This window comes from Accipiter gentilis, chromosome 14 (genome assembly GCF_929443795.1).
Source record: "Accipiter gentilis chromosome 14, bAccGen1.1, whole genome shotgun sequence".
Lineage (NCBI taxonomy): Eukaryota > Metazoa > Chordata > Aves > Accipitriformes > Accipitridae > Astur > Astur gentilis.
Window position 1 is genome coordinate 25,623,654 of NC_064893.1, and position 16,405 is coordinate 25,640,058.

At 40.5% G+C, this 16,405-nt stretch overlaps 1 protein-coding gene across 1 annotated transcript in view; it reads right to left on the reverse strand.

Annotated features, from left to right (window-relative positions):
- Window positions 1-16,405, reverse strand: part of ATP9A (ATPase phospholipid transporting 9A (putative)) — a 65,885-nt gene that overhangs the window by 4,798 nt on the left and 44,682 nt on the right. The window contains exons 16-27 of the mRNA XM_049816737.1: window positions 13,124-13,216; window positions 12,198-12,281; window positions 11,146-11,316; window positions 9,081-9,179; window positions 8,717-8,806; window positions 8,448-8,592; window positions 7,880-7,944; window positions 6,944-7,099; window positions 5,486-5,550; window positions 4,546-4,654; window positions 3,193-3,250; window positions 1,076-1,279 (exon numbers count right to left, since the gene is read on the reverse strand). Of these exons, the coding sequence (XP_049672694.1) occupies window positions 1,076-1,279; window positions 3,193-3,250; window positions 4,546-4,654; window positions 5,486-5,550; window positions 6,944-7,099; window positions 7,880-7,944; window positions 8,448-8,592; window positions 8,717-8,806; window positions 9,081-9,179; window positions 11,146-11,316; window positions 12,198-12,281; window positions 13,124-13,216 (1,339 nt within the window). The remainder of the gene's footprint in view (window positions 1-1,075; window positions 1,280-3,192; window positions 3,251-4,545; window positions 4,655-5,485; window positions 5,551-6,943; window positions 7,100-7,879; window positions 7,945-8,447; window positions 8,593-8,716; window positions 8,807-9,080; window positions 9,180-11,145; window positions 11,317-12,197; window positions 12,282-13,123; window positions 13,217-16,405) is intronic.

A 16,405-nucleotide genomic window follows, 5' to 3' on the forward strand; every position in this document is an offset into this window, starting at 1 on the left:
AGAAAAGCAATTCAATCTACCAACGCTTCGTAAACTGCCTCACCTTCTCCACATTCAAGTTCAAAGCTCATACGATACCTGGTCCCTCACTCTTCTGCCCTTCTCTTCCACAAAAGATACAGCTTTCTGCACAGAGCATTTCAGTAAGGCATCCCAACTCCTTGCAGGCAACTGCCCATACGTACCCCAACTGAAACAGGGCTATCCAACCCCTGCCAATACTAAGCTTCCTTTAAATGAAGTCCTTGTCCTCTGACTCTGGGAGCTACCCTCTGCTACTTTGCTGGTAGTCCAGCAAACACCTCTCTCGACTCAGTTGTAATACTTCAGAATCTTTGCAAAAATAGTTGGGAAGCATCGTTCAAAATAGAGCTGGTGTACCCATATGCAAGAGATACAGATCTAGCCCACCGGGAAGTTATCCTCTTTGTCTTCAGAGTTAGCAAAGAGCTTTATGGAAGAAGTAGTGACATCTTGTGGTTCCTGAATGAACACTGGAACAAACCCTACGGATCTGATATTTGCAACCAGACAGCTAGTGGGGGAATCTGGAATTCCTCACCCTTTTTCTTTTAGCCAGGGAAAAGGATTAGCTCTGTTTCAGGCAACTAAAAAAAATCCCTAACAACCAAACCCACAAGAAAAGGGCCCCAATGTAGCAGATAAAATAAGGTAAGTTTTGGGAGGCAGCTCCTTCACCCAGTTAAAAGATGAAATCTTTCAAACCAACAACAGAGGCTTCAATCTGTAGTCTCAAGTTCAGTCCCCATATGGAAATGAAGACCACTGCTACACATGACAGCTGATACGTGGTGGAGCTCTGAAAGTATGGATGAGATTCACTGGCCAGCATACAGTCTACTGACAACCTTTACCTACTCTATCATTTTGCTATGAGAAGGAAGCATGAAATATCTTTCAAGAGCCTTCAGATCAAATAGAGCTTATTCTGGTCAGAACCACTGTCGTAATTATTGTTGGCTTCATCAACAGCCTTTAAGCTCAATTCAGCTCTTTACAGTCCTGTTACTATTCAGGTCATAAACTGGATTGGAGAAAAGGCATTTAACCTTACCAATAAACTCATGTAAGAAGACCAGAGAAGCTATGTAGCAGGAGAGACTAAGCAGCTCAGCCACTATCATAAGCCAGTGCCATGTCTGGATCGTCAATGCCACCATCAGTAACTCCGTGAGAATCAAGGACGTGAAGGAAATGGCAACAATGTGGACAAATTCGGATTCAAAGAGGAGGAGTGCTCCATACATGATGATGCTACCTGCAAGGGAATGGAACATTTGGGTATTTTATTCAAACACCAGTCTAAGCTCTAAAAGCCACTGCTAGGACTTGGAAAGGCTGAAGCATAGTCATGTCTTGAGACTCTTTTTCATGAAACCTGATGAATGTAATGACAACAAATCAGTTACTATTTAGGAGACAGAACTGATGAGAAGACAGGGAAAAGCTACAGCAGAGGTGCCCAGACTTTTATAACAGTCTATCATATTCACAGACACACGGAGATAGGAAATTAATACATGCTATTTTGGCAACTGGAGATTTCTAACATCACAAAACTCTACCCTCCCAGAAAAGCAGTTGGTCACTACTTAAAAGCTAAAAGATATCAAATACTTCTAAAACCTACTGCACTGCCTCAGTGCCCAGATGGAAGCAAGGCGTTGAAAAGCTTCAGTGGATACAAGTTAGCCGCTCTTTGCACTACTTCGGCCAAGATCTCTCCCCTTTACACTTCCCTCTAAAAGGAGTACATAAAGTACTGTTAACGATGCATTGTTTCGTGCTCCTATTCTGGCTAGCCAGGGAATGCTCACAATGCTCTGCGCGGCCACCTGCACAAATAACTCATGTTAGCAGCATGAGTAATCCGCACCGACATCCATCACACCAGGCTAGTTTCGGAAGGGAAAACCTGCAAGTGACTGGAGCTCGAGCCACAAAGTTCAAATCCAGCTGTGAACTTTCCAAAATTTAGGACTGCTCAAGTTTTCGGACAGGCTCATCTCTGCTAGCAACTAGCCCAATTGTTTGGCTTGCTGTTTTCTAGTTATTTAGCACATCAGAAGTGAAGTCACTTTAACCAAATATTGTAACCAGATAGTGGTCTTAGCTCAAGAAGAAATCTTTCCCTCAATGCATCACCCTCTGGCTTAAGCTTTCCACCACTTGTGAGTTTTCTATAAATGCCTTGGCTTTGCCATCATATTTATACAGCATCAGAAGACCCTTATCCCTGTCATAGGGTTCTACCGTGTTAGGTTACAGAAGATAATGCTAACAGAGCTTTTATATTCTTGGATTCGCTCCCTACTGAGGAAGGTAGTATCAATTAAATCAGTAAGAATTATCTGCTTATTTTGTCACATTTATTCTGACTCTTGTTGATAAAGGAGTTTTGGAAAATAAGAAATTTTGTCACAGAATCATACTGCAATTTTATTTTTATAGCTCCTTGTTATTTACGTGTTTTCCACAATTCCCTGATTAACACTTATAGAAAGTATTTGAGTTTGAGATTACTTGATAAAAAAAGACAAAATGAAAGAAAAGACCTTCTTAGACATATACCCCAATTACTACACCCACTTTTGGAAATGGATGCATTGTAATTAAGGCATTTGCTTAACTGTCTCAGCAGCCTAATTAGAGTGTATGGGATATGATCAAGAACCTGAGCTCTACTCTAGTCCTTCATTACAGATGGCTATGAAGTAACTCCTTCATAGACAGGGTTTAGGTAAAATACACAAAGCTACAGATTCTGGATTTTGCATGCTGACTTAATAATCTTTATAGGTTTCAAAGCCTTTTCAAAAGAAGGGAAGAGTCACAAGCTCTGCTTTACAGACGGAGCAACTGAAGCACTAAAAGGAACTTGCACAAAATGACAAAGAATGGTCCCAACGGGAAGAGGTACGATGCTTTGAACTCCTACATTGCTGCCTACGACAGGGTTGACCAGTTGTTGCCAATATTTGGTTTTAGAAAATTTCTTCCTTTGGTAATGCTACCAACATTTTCTGACACACACACAAAAAATTATTCATTATCCCACAGACACACCGTTAAATGAACTTCATGCCTTACTTAACTTCCTGCAAAAGAAAAAATTAGATATTCTGTACTCATTAAAACATTTAAAGGCACAAGCAGAAGTTGATTTCTTACCTTGATAGATGCTTATTAAGACCCATATTAAAAACGTTTTGTATGATAATGGTCGTCCCTAGAAGGGGAAAGGAAATAAAAAAAAAAAAAAGACAAAGCTCCATTTGGGGTTTTCTTTTATGAATATTCACTTACAGATCAACCCAGCAAAATAAAGATAATTTGAAAGTGATTTGGAGAGCAAACAAAACAAATCAACCAACCCTGAGGTACTGCCTCTTTATTCTCGTTTTTCTTGATGCACGAAGGAGGCCTGGGACTGTGGAAGCTCACTGCTTGCACAGTACAGTACAACCTTACTGCACACACGATTAATTCAATGCAAAGATGTCTCAGGAGTTTAGTCATTGTACTGTGAAATATAAGATGTGTGTATACACACATATATGCATATATTAATATTGTATTTCTAGACACACACACACAAATCACCATCATATTGAAGGCAGATAGGTTTTTAAAAAAAAAAGCATCTCCAGCCAACACAGCTATACCAGTACAAAAAACCCCCTATGTTTAGACCAGGCCTAAGGATGGTTGGAGAATTAGTGGTTTATGACATAAGAGACAACATACAAGTGAAACCAGATGGAGACTTATTCAGGCTGTTGGAAAAACAGGCTTTACTTCTGAGAGTATCTGTTTAACAGAAATCCTTAAGGGAAAGGATCTGTTGAAGACTCAGTCCACCCTTTCCTTCAATTAAGAAAGATGTTCCCAGTCTGCATACCCCAGTTATTCAAAAAATTTTCCAGGAAGGGGGAAAAAAAAAAAAAAAAAAAAAAAAGGAACCTAAGACAAGATTTACCTTCCTGATATTTCTATGGTAAATATAAAATAAAGTTTTCTTTGTCTAAGGAGAAGGACCCAACTTTCATGCTAAAGCTACAAAAATGGCACAGCAACCAAAACTTTAGGGCCCTTTAGATCATCCTTAAGGCAAATTTCTATTCAAGGAACTATGTGATAACCTCCTCCCTCCATCAAATGAGCATATCCCTTCCCCCCATGCCCTTTTTTGCCTTCAGGATAGTGCCAAATCCCCAACAATTTCTCCTTCCCCTTTATTTTGGAACAAATCAGTAATATTAAATCCTTAGAATTTCCCACAGAATGGAACTTCTATTTCCCCAGCCGTTTTTAATAAATTGCATTTCATGTAGCATTCAATAACAAACTGCCAGGAAATCTGGTTGTATCTGTTAATTCAAAGTTGCCTTTAAAACAATTTTGCTTCAAAATGCATGATAAAGTTCTGTATCTACTGATAATATATTTGACTTTACACATTTAGAGTTTCAAATCAAGACAGGGATCTTGCCTTAAACCTAAACAAACAAGAATCTCCCACACCTTAAGAAGATCTTTGTAGAGCTCTGGGTACAACATTGCAACTTCAGATTTAACATCCTTGTCCAGGACTAGAGAAAACACTGGAAACATTGTGTAAATTGTGGAGTACCTGGGAAGAAGGTAGAAGACAAGTAAATTACCTAAGGTGTAGATGAGCGAACAGAAATGCTAGTCTTCAGAAAGGAAATACAGTATTCTTGAAGTGCCAAATGATGTACATATTATAAAAACTTGCAAATGGAACACACGAGAGTTTTGCATGTAGGAAAAACCTGCAGAATTTGCTTCTTGAATGGCTTTTGATTAGAAACACTCATACGCAGATGATTGGTTCAAGTATTGCAGCTGGTGTTATTGGGTTATTAGTGGAGCCAAGGACAGACCTGTCACCACCCCAAAGTTTGCTCTACAGTTCAGGCTTGATCCTGTTTAAACGTATCAGAAGGCAATGGAGAGGAATTTGCTGTTTGTTTTTTAATTATGCTCTCGAAAGTCTATGAAGTCATGGGATTACAAGTGTAATCCCAGTATGCTTTAGACAGGAACTGACTCCTCCTGTTGAAGAGGTTGGGTTGTCCCCCCTTTCTGAAACTGCCAGGAGCTGGGCACTGGCTCGCTCTGCTGCGCAGGCACCAGAGCATAACGACCATCCCTCTGGTTTTTACTAGGATTGAAGGAACAGTTCCCAGAGGATGGCTTGCTTCTCATGTTTTGAATGTGACAAACTGTCCTTTTGGAAAGGTTTCTAGAAGTATTTGCACTGCCTCAGTGGCTTTGCTCAGTGCAGAGGAGCAGAAAGGGGACAAGGATCACATCCATCTTCTGAAGCCGTGTTGTGAAACGTGCAGAGTAGAGATGTGCATGCCTTGCATGTTAATTAGCCCAAATCTATTCATTATGCACAGGTTTTCCACACTATTAGTAAAAAGTGAGTTCTTACCCAATGATGAGAAAGCCTTGGTAGAGAGGAACTGAAGCAAAGTAAAATACTGACGAGAATACAGCCTAGAAAAGAAAAAAGCTTTTCAGGCGTTAAGATACTGCAGTAAAAGTAACAGCTTAAAAATATGTTCAAACTGGAATGTACTTGCAGTGGGTTCTCCAGATTCCTGAAATGAAGACAGAAGAATGTAATATCAACCCTTTTTATTCCTATTCAAACCTTGGATGAAAGCTATGTTTAACAGCAAACACTGGAGAGCTGGACTTGGAAAACTTTTTGTAATATAATTCCACAGAAAAGAACATAAAGAGTTTCCTCCAAAGCCCACTGGTTTGATCAAAGCCATCCAGATGTTGTGAAGGACAGGTGTGTACTTATTTATGCCTGGATGATGCCTTTACAACGTAAAAAGAGTTAACACTCACTAATACAAATACCAGAGTTCAAGATTAATTTTTACTTTTTTTTGTCAGAAGTTACAGGTTTGTTTTCTGTTCCTGTTTTTACCTGCAGAGTAAGATAGACTGTCCTGAGTTTGACCCTTTTTTCTCTATGCATCCCTCTCCAACGTGTTTATTCTAAAAAGGGGAGAGGGCAGAACCAGCCTTCTCAAAAATACCAAGTATTTTACTCAAAAAATACTTAGTATTTTTAAGGACTCTATCAGTACACTATGGCATGGAAATGCAACTCCCAAAGAGCAACCTCTGTCCTTAACTGTAACTTTCACTCAAGTCACCACAGCTAAGAACAGAATTTGCCTCATGAACTCTTAAAATCTCTTTCAACTCTCCCTGCCAACTAGCAATTGCATTTTTGTTACACTGAGGCTCTGCACATATGAGCAACGTAAATTTTGTGAATACCAAATCTGTTTCTAAGGGTCCCTTTGAAATGGAGAGGAACAGACCGCCTCCACATTGTTGCAATGAGCTGCTGAGTACTTGGGAAGGTTAATACGTGCTTCAGCAGCCTTTGCAACACGGCTCCTGCAAACACTCCACAGCACGCCAGACCCAGCTTTTGGTAACCTCACTGAGGTCTGAGCCAGGGCCTCCTCAGTTGCTTAAGTAAGGCCTTCAAATAGTGAGACCAAAGTTAAAACACACCTGAAAATAAGTGCACTTGGTCAGCAGAGGCCTTTAGAATATTGACCTGCTTCAGATTTTCAGTATTTCCTAGCATTACTAAATGACAGCAACAACATGCTGCAGGAAAGCAGCATTTTCTAAGGTAGAATATTGTTCATCCAATTTTGGAGAAGTTGCTGATGTCTGTCCAATACCAGGAACTTTCTTATGTGTTTTCATATCAAAGTAACAACTTCAAGTTCCAACCCATGAAAATTTTCAGGAGAAGAAATAATTGCATCCAAAACGAAACACAGAACCTTTACTTTTTGATTTGGCTTTTTCACCACTCCGTTGGAAAAATCCCTCATGACAGTCCATTCACCTGCATTGTACTGATGCACAGGCTCCTGTGGATTACAAACTGACTGAGAGCTGCAGACCGTTTGTAACTGTTCCTTCCATGCACCATTAGTAAACGACCCAGATGTTTAAACTGAGTGATAGAGAAATCGGCTGCAAGTGATGCCTGTTTTCCTTCCTGTGTAGAACAGCAAGTAAAAGCATAGTGAGATCATTTCATTATTGGAAACAAAGAAATATCATATTATTATTATTATTTAGTTATCACTGACAGAATTTCCAAGAAAATTTGCAATACATTAGGTGGGGGAGAGCATTACCTCAGCACTTCTGCCTTCCACCGTGGCTTTTAAGTAAAGAGCAAAAATATGAGGAGAATTCCCATTTGAACCCTGGCCTCCAATTCTAAGCAAGCCTCTGGTTAATGATTCACAACACGCATGTTAACGTGACACTCATATCAAGTCAGTTTTGAACACAAATTTTCAGTCTCAAAAGTTCACTCAATTTTAATGTTTTGGCTCACTGCAAGCAGTCTTTCCACTGCCGCCAAATCCAGTCTTGTTGCTCCAAGCAGCTCCACATACAGGAACCAGAGCTCTAACCCAGAGTTTGCTTTCTAAACTAATATCAATAGTTTTTAATTGTACATGTAGGGTATATGTTATCAGTAATTGTAACTCCAGCATTTGGAGCATCTACGTGTGATTAAAAACCCCAAAGCTAACCACAATAGTCCAAATTCAGGGAATCTGCCAAGAACCAAATAATGAACTTGAACTCTGTTAAAGACTAGTCTCTGTTACAGCCAAATTATTTTTCATGATAAGGCTATTGGTCTGATGATTATTCTTGTGGAAGCTTCTTGCACAAATTTCTGAGGATTCATTTAAGAGTTACTTGCAAACTAGGTCTTGAGTTGCCATAGGCAGTCTTATTAAACACGAAGTAATCTCACCTTTCCTTCAACTCCAACACCACAGTCAGCCTCCTGAATCATGCTAACGTCATTCCCTCCATCACCTGCAGGTCAGAGCACAGACAAACGACATTGGTAGTTAAGCAACAGGGACAACTTGCAACCCCACCAAAGGCATCTGCACCAGACTGTAATATTAGAAGAAACATTTCACACTGTCAACAAAAGCAGGATTCTAAATAGAAATCATGAATTTAAATTCTTAAGAAGTTTTGTTTTTAATAGACCCACAGGTCACTGATCACTTTGTCTGACTTTTAGGTGTACCATTATACTGACAATGCTGAAATAAGCCTCACAGATTAACAATGGCACTTTACCTGATCAAGTTCAAGCTCTGTTTTGCAAAGATACTACCCCAAATATTTATGAGTGGTTTGTCATCGAAGTTTCCATATGCAAAATTTCATCTTCTCAACCATCCCCACAAAACCACTGTTACCTAACTCAGCATTTCCAGTTGTTATGAGATGACACGGGACTGTTCACTCCAGAAATAGTAAAGACACCATCCTACATGGTCACTCCTCCCTAACTAGTCCCTTACCTACTGCACAGGTGAGTTTGCCGGTCCTTTCCTGGAGCAATCGCACGATCTGAGCCTTCTGTGTCGGAGCGCATCTGCAGCACACAACGGCAGGGCACTGGCAAGCCAGCTCCATGAACTCATACTCATAGTATTTCAGACACACCTAATTTACAGAGATCAGAAGCGTCACTGATGTTTGTGCTATTAAAGTTTCTTTTAAAAAAATCCAAATTCAGCCACAGTGTTTTGGGGCTGTTCCTGAACAGCCTGAGGCATTTAGAGCCTACCTCCAGCGAGTCGCCAGAAATAACAAGAGCACAGTCGTGTTTCCGGCGGAAGGCATTCAGCTCTAGATGGGCTTCTCCACGGTTAGTCACCTGGGGAAAAAGATGGCAACTGAGGAAGGGCTTGCTTCATTGGGGTGAAAAAACAAACAAACAAACAAGTCTCAGAGGGAGCAAAAGTAATACAGACAGGCAGCACACTGAGTTATTCAGAGCACACAGTCAGATAAACAAAAACTCAGGGGATAGAAAGCTGGGTCAAAACAATAAAAACATTCTGGGTCTACTGCTGGAAAACAGTTGTGATCTCAGCAGGATTCGGGGTCCTGAACAAGTCTTGAGAGAGGGGTATGTGGGTGTTACTCACTAGTCTGAATATATGGATGTCCTGTGTTCGTGTCACCAAATGTGCGTTCTTGGCTGTACATGTGGCTGTCTCTAACTTATCCCCTGTCAGCATCCACACCTAAAATCCAAATATTGAATGTATTAAATACAAAACTTAACAACCATGTCTGCAGGACATCTAGAAGTACCACCTGCCAGTTCAGGCATACAAAAGGATTGTTAGAATACATATACAGCTTATTGTTCTAAAAAAGCCCTATTTTAAAAAATAGGAAATACAAGAAAATCCTCACAGATCAAAGAAAGCAAAGCTTTTAAAGAGGCTGAAATGCAAAAGAAGTTACAAACTATGTATAACATTTCTCCCACCTGCAATATTTCAAGATTCTGCTGATAAACCCACAAAATGCAAGCTAAAGAATGTGTATGCATGTGTTAATGTGTCCCACCCCAGCTATTTCTCGTATGCTGAAATAAGCGGACTCTGCCGCAGAAAGATCCCTCATGGCCCTGCCTGAAATGTGGATGATGCAACTGGGGTTAGCTCACTGCTGATGTGTGCGTCTGGAACAGACTAAGTTGGTTGTTTTTTGGTGTTTTTTTTTTTTTAAATATACACTGCTCCTTTTATTTTGTGCTGGTGAGGGAGGGCATTAGAAAGCAATGTCAGCAGCAATACTCAGAAGCAATACCCTGTTATAATCTGGCAGGGAATTCCCTCAATAGTGTAAATATATCAGAGTTTGTTTTGTTTTTTCCACTGGTGTTTTTATTCTTTCAAGACACCGCCCAAGAATATTTAATGAAACCTTAAAAAACAAAAAAAAACAACAAAAAAACCCAAAACCCAACAAAAAAAACATACAAAGACTCACTTATTTGTTTAATAATCTGAGGTTGGAAAAAAGATTTGATCTTAACAAGATGGTCCCTGTAATGCATTACAAGACTGCCTTCACTCTTGATTTACTTCTTGCATGCAATACCCTAATGAATATACCATTGCAAGGAGTGCTCAGAAGTGCCGCGCTCGCTGTGTGACGACACACCCCACACCCTGACACCAACTCCAGCCAAGGTGAAGAGAAAAAAAATGAAACCGCTTTGGAGTAACTGGCCGGGACTACGCCGCAGGGGTAGAAAGCCACAATGCTGCTAAGGAGCTCTGTCTGATTCCGCTCGTCTCACTTCTCTGCTGAAGTCCCTGCTGTTTACAGGGATGGCTCCAAACAGAAAGCACTTTTGGAAGCTTGTCCCAAGCCCTGAATTCCACGTCCTACCTCAGTCCCAAACACACAGCCCTGCTTTGGATTCACCACATGGCTCAAGATTTTTTGCTCACATTGCTACTTAAAGCAGAGAAACCACAACCAGAACCTTTTACCTACTTTTCTTGCCCAAATCTGAATGTTTAGTCCATTTTTTTTCCCCTTTTGCAAGTCTGGGATCTGACTTGCAAGTTTTCAGAGAGAATAACCAGGCATCACACTGGTTCCCTCACCACTGAGCACAGCTCAGACTGTAGGTGTCTGAATCTTCGATGCTGGAGCCCAGAAAGCTGGGAGAGGAAAAAAGAAAAAAAAAAGAAAAAAAAAAAAAAAAAAAGTCCAGTCCCTGATTCTCTTGGCTCAGACCCCCTCTAGTGGCTACTGAAAACCTGTATATTCACAACTTCAGCCCCAGCACGGGAGCTCGTGTACCAGAGACCGAACACATTCAAACTGGTCTTGTTTCATGCAACTATCTGAAAGAAACAATCGCCCAAAAGTCTCCTGTAGCTACCCTCCTGCTTACACACTCAGTTTCTCTGCAGGAGCCAGAGCATGTTAGGGTAAGAAAAGCACAAAAGGTGACATGTTTTCACATGTTTAGTTGACATTTACTACTTCCAGCGTGTTCTGTTCCTAAAGTGATGTTTAAAATGCATCAGCCAGTCCCACTGTTCCCACGTGCAAAGGGCACTTGGTGAAACGTTTACCTTGACAGGGCCCCCAAACTGTCTTAATTTACTGCCTGTAGGACAGTGCCACATACTCCAGAGGGTCTAAGCGTTCCTGCTAGGAGTAACATTAGGTTAGGCAGACCTTAATGCCAGCATTTCTCAGCGTCTCCAGAGTGGGTCTGACATCCGTCTGCAGCTGATCCTCCACGCCGGTGAGACACAGCAGCTCCATCTCCATTTCCAGGCTCTCGATGACTGTGGCTACCTTCAGGGAACGGTCATGCACGCTTAGCTTTGCCTGGACGTAGCGTGCCTGAGGACAGAGCAGACACAGACACAGTCACTCACACAGCCAGCCTGCATTTTTGTGGATTAGAGGGTTAACCAGCACAAGGGTTAACCAGTTAACCTCCCTCTGTTCAGGGATGCCACCTGTAATGGCTGGCAAACATGAGTTGCATGTTACAGAATAAGGCGGAAAATATTTCAGGAAGTTTTTGTCATTTTGTCCCTGTCCTGTTCCAGCTGGGCAGCACGGTGCACAGCGTGTCCTTGTGCAGGCAAACGCACAGCAGCTGCTGAAGTGACACCTGCAGAAAGCCTGGAAGCATCTCCCTCGCACCACAGGTCTAACCACGGTTTCTGCAACTAACACATCTATAAATGATGGCAATAGAGAATCCTAAGCATTTCCACTATCTCATCTCTGCATTTAACTAAACTGTTCTCCTTCACATTTTGCCTGCCTGGGGTAAGCAAATTAGTGCTGTGTGTAGAGACCCATCTAACAAACGACACGCATGAAGCCTGTGTTTCCATGAAGCCCGCCTGGGTTATATTCTGGTTGTTTGTAGTTTCCCTGGATGTCAGAATGCAACAATGAAAATTAAAAGCCAACACATTTCCCCGCACAAACACAACTTGTTTAACAAATGATTAATATTTGCAGAATTTATAACCATAAAAGATTAGAAGGCAGGATTCAGGAACTGTTTTGGAGGGTCCTGGCTGGGATCCAGTTTCATAAGTTATCACTTCAAAAGCAACTTTGATTAAAAGAACAGCAAGACATTGAAGAATGTCAATTCTAGCAGAAGAAGTAGGGAGATGAGAGGCGGCATTATCACAAGAGGTCTGTGAGAATCACTTTAGTGATTGTTTAAAAACAAATGAAAAAAACAAATAAAAACTTACTTCAAAGTCTTGATACTGCTCTTCCGTCAGAGACTTCTTGGCTACGACAAGAACCCTCAGGCCTTCCCGAGCCATGTTACCACACTGGAAAGAAGTATCACATTGTAAACCATAAACTGCAACTCAAGTAAGATGATTTATGCACACCATTGCAGAGATGGCAATGCAAGATAGCAGGTTAAGAAAATAACCGTCCCATTTGAGCAACCTCAGTGAGTCTATAACATCTGATAAAGTGCATGATAAACCCAAGAGGAAAAAAGGAGATCTGCAATGGTCTGTAATCTATTCCAGTGATCAGAAACAAAAATGGCCTATCTGCTATACCAGTGTGGCAAAAACAACCCCACTGATTTCATTTTCTCTGTCTCTAAGTAAAAGGACACAAGCCTTTGACTTGTAGACTTCACATCTTTAGCTATCAAACTCTTTAAAATAAGACCAAGGTAGTATTATTTTTTTGAACACCAGGGTTTGGGGGTGGGGAGAATCAGTAACTGAAACTCCTTCTACGAACTCTGTGTCAACATTACTACTAACCTGACAAACATATCCCAGTAGAAAGCTGCCAAATGTAGTTTTGACATTAGACCTTTCAGTCTAATATAAATCCAAACACAGGATCAAGCCCAGGACAAATTTGGTGATCTTGAATAGCAATCAGTTTTGAGCAAAATCCATTTTATTTACAGGACTTATTCTGCACTAAATATGTCAAACTTGCCACCTGACTTCCTTGTTACTGCATATATATTTGGCTGAAGACTATTCCAATGAATTGCCAAGATCAGTGACCTTCTGGCTTGCAGATGTTTTAGCAGTTATGTCCGCTCTGCCACATTGACAAGCTTTGTCACACATTGCCCTAGAAGGAGAAATGCACTCGCGTGAGAAACCCTCTGTATGTAGGAGAGACAGCCCCGTACCTCCTCTTCCAGCCAGTCGTTGTACTGCACAATCCCAGCCATCACCACATCAGCCCCCTTCATATAGAAGGTGATCTCTCCTGTTGATTCATCCTGCAGATAAGAAACATTAAGAGTCCAAGTTGGGCCAATATTAGCATATTTGAAGTGGCCTCAGCAACATAAGTGATGAGTTTTCTGCACAACAGTCACAAAAACATCTACACTGGGTCAGGCTGAAGGTCCATCTGGCTCAGCACCTTGTCTTGGGGCCAAAAGGAGATGCCTATTCAATTGCAGCTTGGTTACTCACAGCAAGAATTAATGCTTTAGACAAGGATGATCAGCTTTTTAATCAGCAACATGGCATCTCCATGCAGACACGTCTCAATCCCGACTGCATGTGCCTTCAGAATAACCTCTAGCCCTCACCTTGAAAATTTATTTCATAATTACCTGAAACAATAAAACAGATGCACAAAGCTTAACAGAGTAAAAATCACTCTAATTTACCCTCCCTGTTACATTATATGGCATAAGCATAATTAAAGCTTATGCTTGCCACAGAAAGGTTAGATTTCTGGCTGTCTTATCTGATACAAGTAATTTGTAGGCTGCAAGCAAAGCATATTTACATTACCACAAATTAAAAAATCCCTTCTAACCAGGCAGATACCCAAGGAGGTCACAGCTATTAGTATTACAAGCTAATGGAAACCCTGGCAATTTCCTCAAAGGAGACAAAACAATGAGCAAGGAACAAACTGCTCTGTAAACCAAGATAGCCACCAGGGATAGGAAGAAAATAAACTTAACATGCAAAACCAAAAAGCCCAGGAAGGTCTGGAAATAGACAGCTGTGAATGAAGAGGGAAAAGTACTTTAGGAAAAAAAGAAATGAAAGAAAAGCAGTGGACACTTTTTCATTCTCACATGATGCAATACACTTCGGTCACTATGTAATACACTTCAGTCTGTCCTGCCATTACAAAAACTAGTGGTGAAGGTTCTCACACATGAAGAGTTTGAGTAGGTAGGTAAAAGCCTAACGTCCTGTGGCACTGGCAAAACAGAGTTTACATCCACAGTGGGGGGAAGGGGAGGAAGCAGCACCTGATGTGGATACTAGAAACGCAAAGAAGAGAAGTAAGCGTCTTTGCTGCTTTGCTAGGGAAATTAAGTAGTAGCCAAGGATAACAAAACTCCTTTACTGAGCATTTTTGCCAAGCTCAGAGATATTCACAAGGAAGATTCTCATAATTAAGCTTAAGCATGGTTTTCAATGTCCTGAAATGTCCAGCCTTCATATACCAATACCCACACATCCCACATGCCCAAAGCAAAATGCTTGTCACTCTACCAAAACAACTAGAAACTGGTTAAATAAAACACAACACTTTTGACAGTAGTCAAAAGGTAAAGGATTATCTATTAAATTATTTGATTAAAAAGTGTCTAACAACATCTCTGTAGGAAACTGAATAAAGACTCCACTTCCCGTGCTGCAGAACTGGCTTAAGATAGTTTAGATTTTTTGTCCAATATAAATACTGTATCAGCTATCTCCTTGCATTAGTCATTTCCTCTCACCGAGTTCAATAGGAGGTTAGTGCGTTCTCATATAATGGTAAGATCACACTATAAATCTACACAGAGATTTGCCAGTTATATTGTTTTGGAGAAGCATCTTTTTCCACCGTGGTCTGACTCTGGCCACAGTTCAAAGGCTTCTTTCAATTCCAGATATGACAATAGCACTATCTTTGCTTTACAACAAAGATCATTCCACATGAGTAAGGGGAAAAAAACGCAAAGAAAAAGAATGGAAAATATTGTGGTCAAAGAAACAGGCCTTCTTTCAAGAAGGTAAGTCAGTAAACAGTACAGTAAAAAGTGGCTGCTTTGGTAGAAGACAACTTCTTAGAACTGAAATAATCAGCTACAGAAATGACAGTTGATCACAAGTAAACAAGTAGATATTGCGAAAATATCCCAAACGAGGCAACATCTGCTACTTGTTTTCAATATTAACTACTATTTTATTTACTAAAAGTTATGTGTTGAAGGATATCTTTTTATAGGAGCCAAAGCGGACAGGACCAGCAGGGGAGACAGGCATCTCTGCCAAGGACTTCAGTAACATTACTGGGCTGGATGCATGAATCACTTGCTGAAACTCTATACCCAGATTGTACAGGAAGCCTGGCAAGACGATCGCAGTGGCTCCTGCTAGCCAAAAAAAATTGCAGTTTATAAGAATGGGCAATATCTGTATAGTTGAGCAGAAAATATTACCATTTGAATTCTGCTCACTACCATCCTGAGTGCAGTTTCATTCTGCAGTTTCTCCCTCTCTCCCCTCCACAGCTGCTCACTGTGTCTGTTGTCTTCTGGATACTTCATGCTACTTTCCCTCCCCTTATTTCTGTTTTTTAAACAAGCAGCACAGTTTTAGAAGATACACTGAAGACGTAAACACCTTGCAAGTCATGGATCTAAACCAAATGAAGTGCCTACACATGCATAAGTGTATGTTTAATTAAAGAAAATCTTGACAACCACCCATTTATGAACTTTTCTCCTTTTCTTTTCTTAAATGAAAATGAAAACCCTGCTTGAAGATATTATTTTAGAGTATACAGGAACATGGCAAAGTAATACCCAGGCAACGAGCACTTGCTACTCAAACCCTACTTCTACACAGGGTATACAGGGAGCTGACTTTAGTGGCTTAGCAGCAGCTCAGTGGCTGCAAAATAAAGACACTCAATTAACAAGCACAACAGATAGGGGCCAATGCTTCTATTAACAGTATTTACAGGCAGGATCTGGGCCTGATGTTTCTCCCACTGACCACAAGTGGGACTTTTGCTGGTTTTGCCAGCAGTAATATCCTAAAAACAGAAATGCAAAACAGAAACCTTTATCTTCCTAACAGGGGAGAATATAGATAACAGATAATTTAAAAGGAATAAGCTTCAAATCAAAGAGAGAGAAAAAAAAAACTCTCTTCCAATTAGATGAGAAAATTTCAGGGTATCCACTTCTCTATGGAGCATATAAGTGCAATTTAATGAAGAATACCCCGGCTTCAATGGTTAGCCCACTTCTTATACCTTTGATAAAACAGCATCTCATCAAAAGTCTGCACTTATACTAAGCAATGGGGAGGGAGGTTGTTTAGTCCTCCCTCTTTTCTTGCTAATATTTTTATTGTAGGTCTTGAAAAATTTGCCTGAAGTCTCCACATAATTTTCACTATAAAAATAATGAATCTGAAGAATTTACACTTGCTGTATTTAA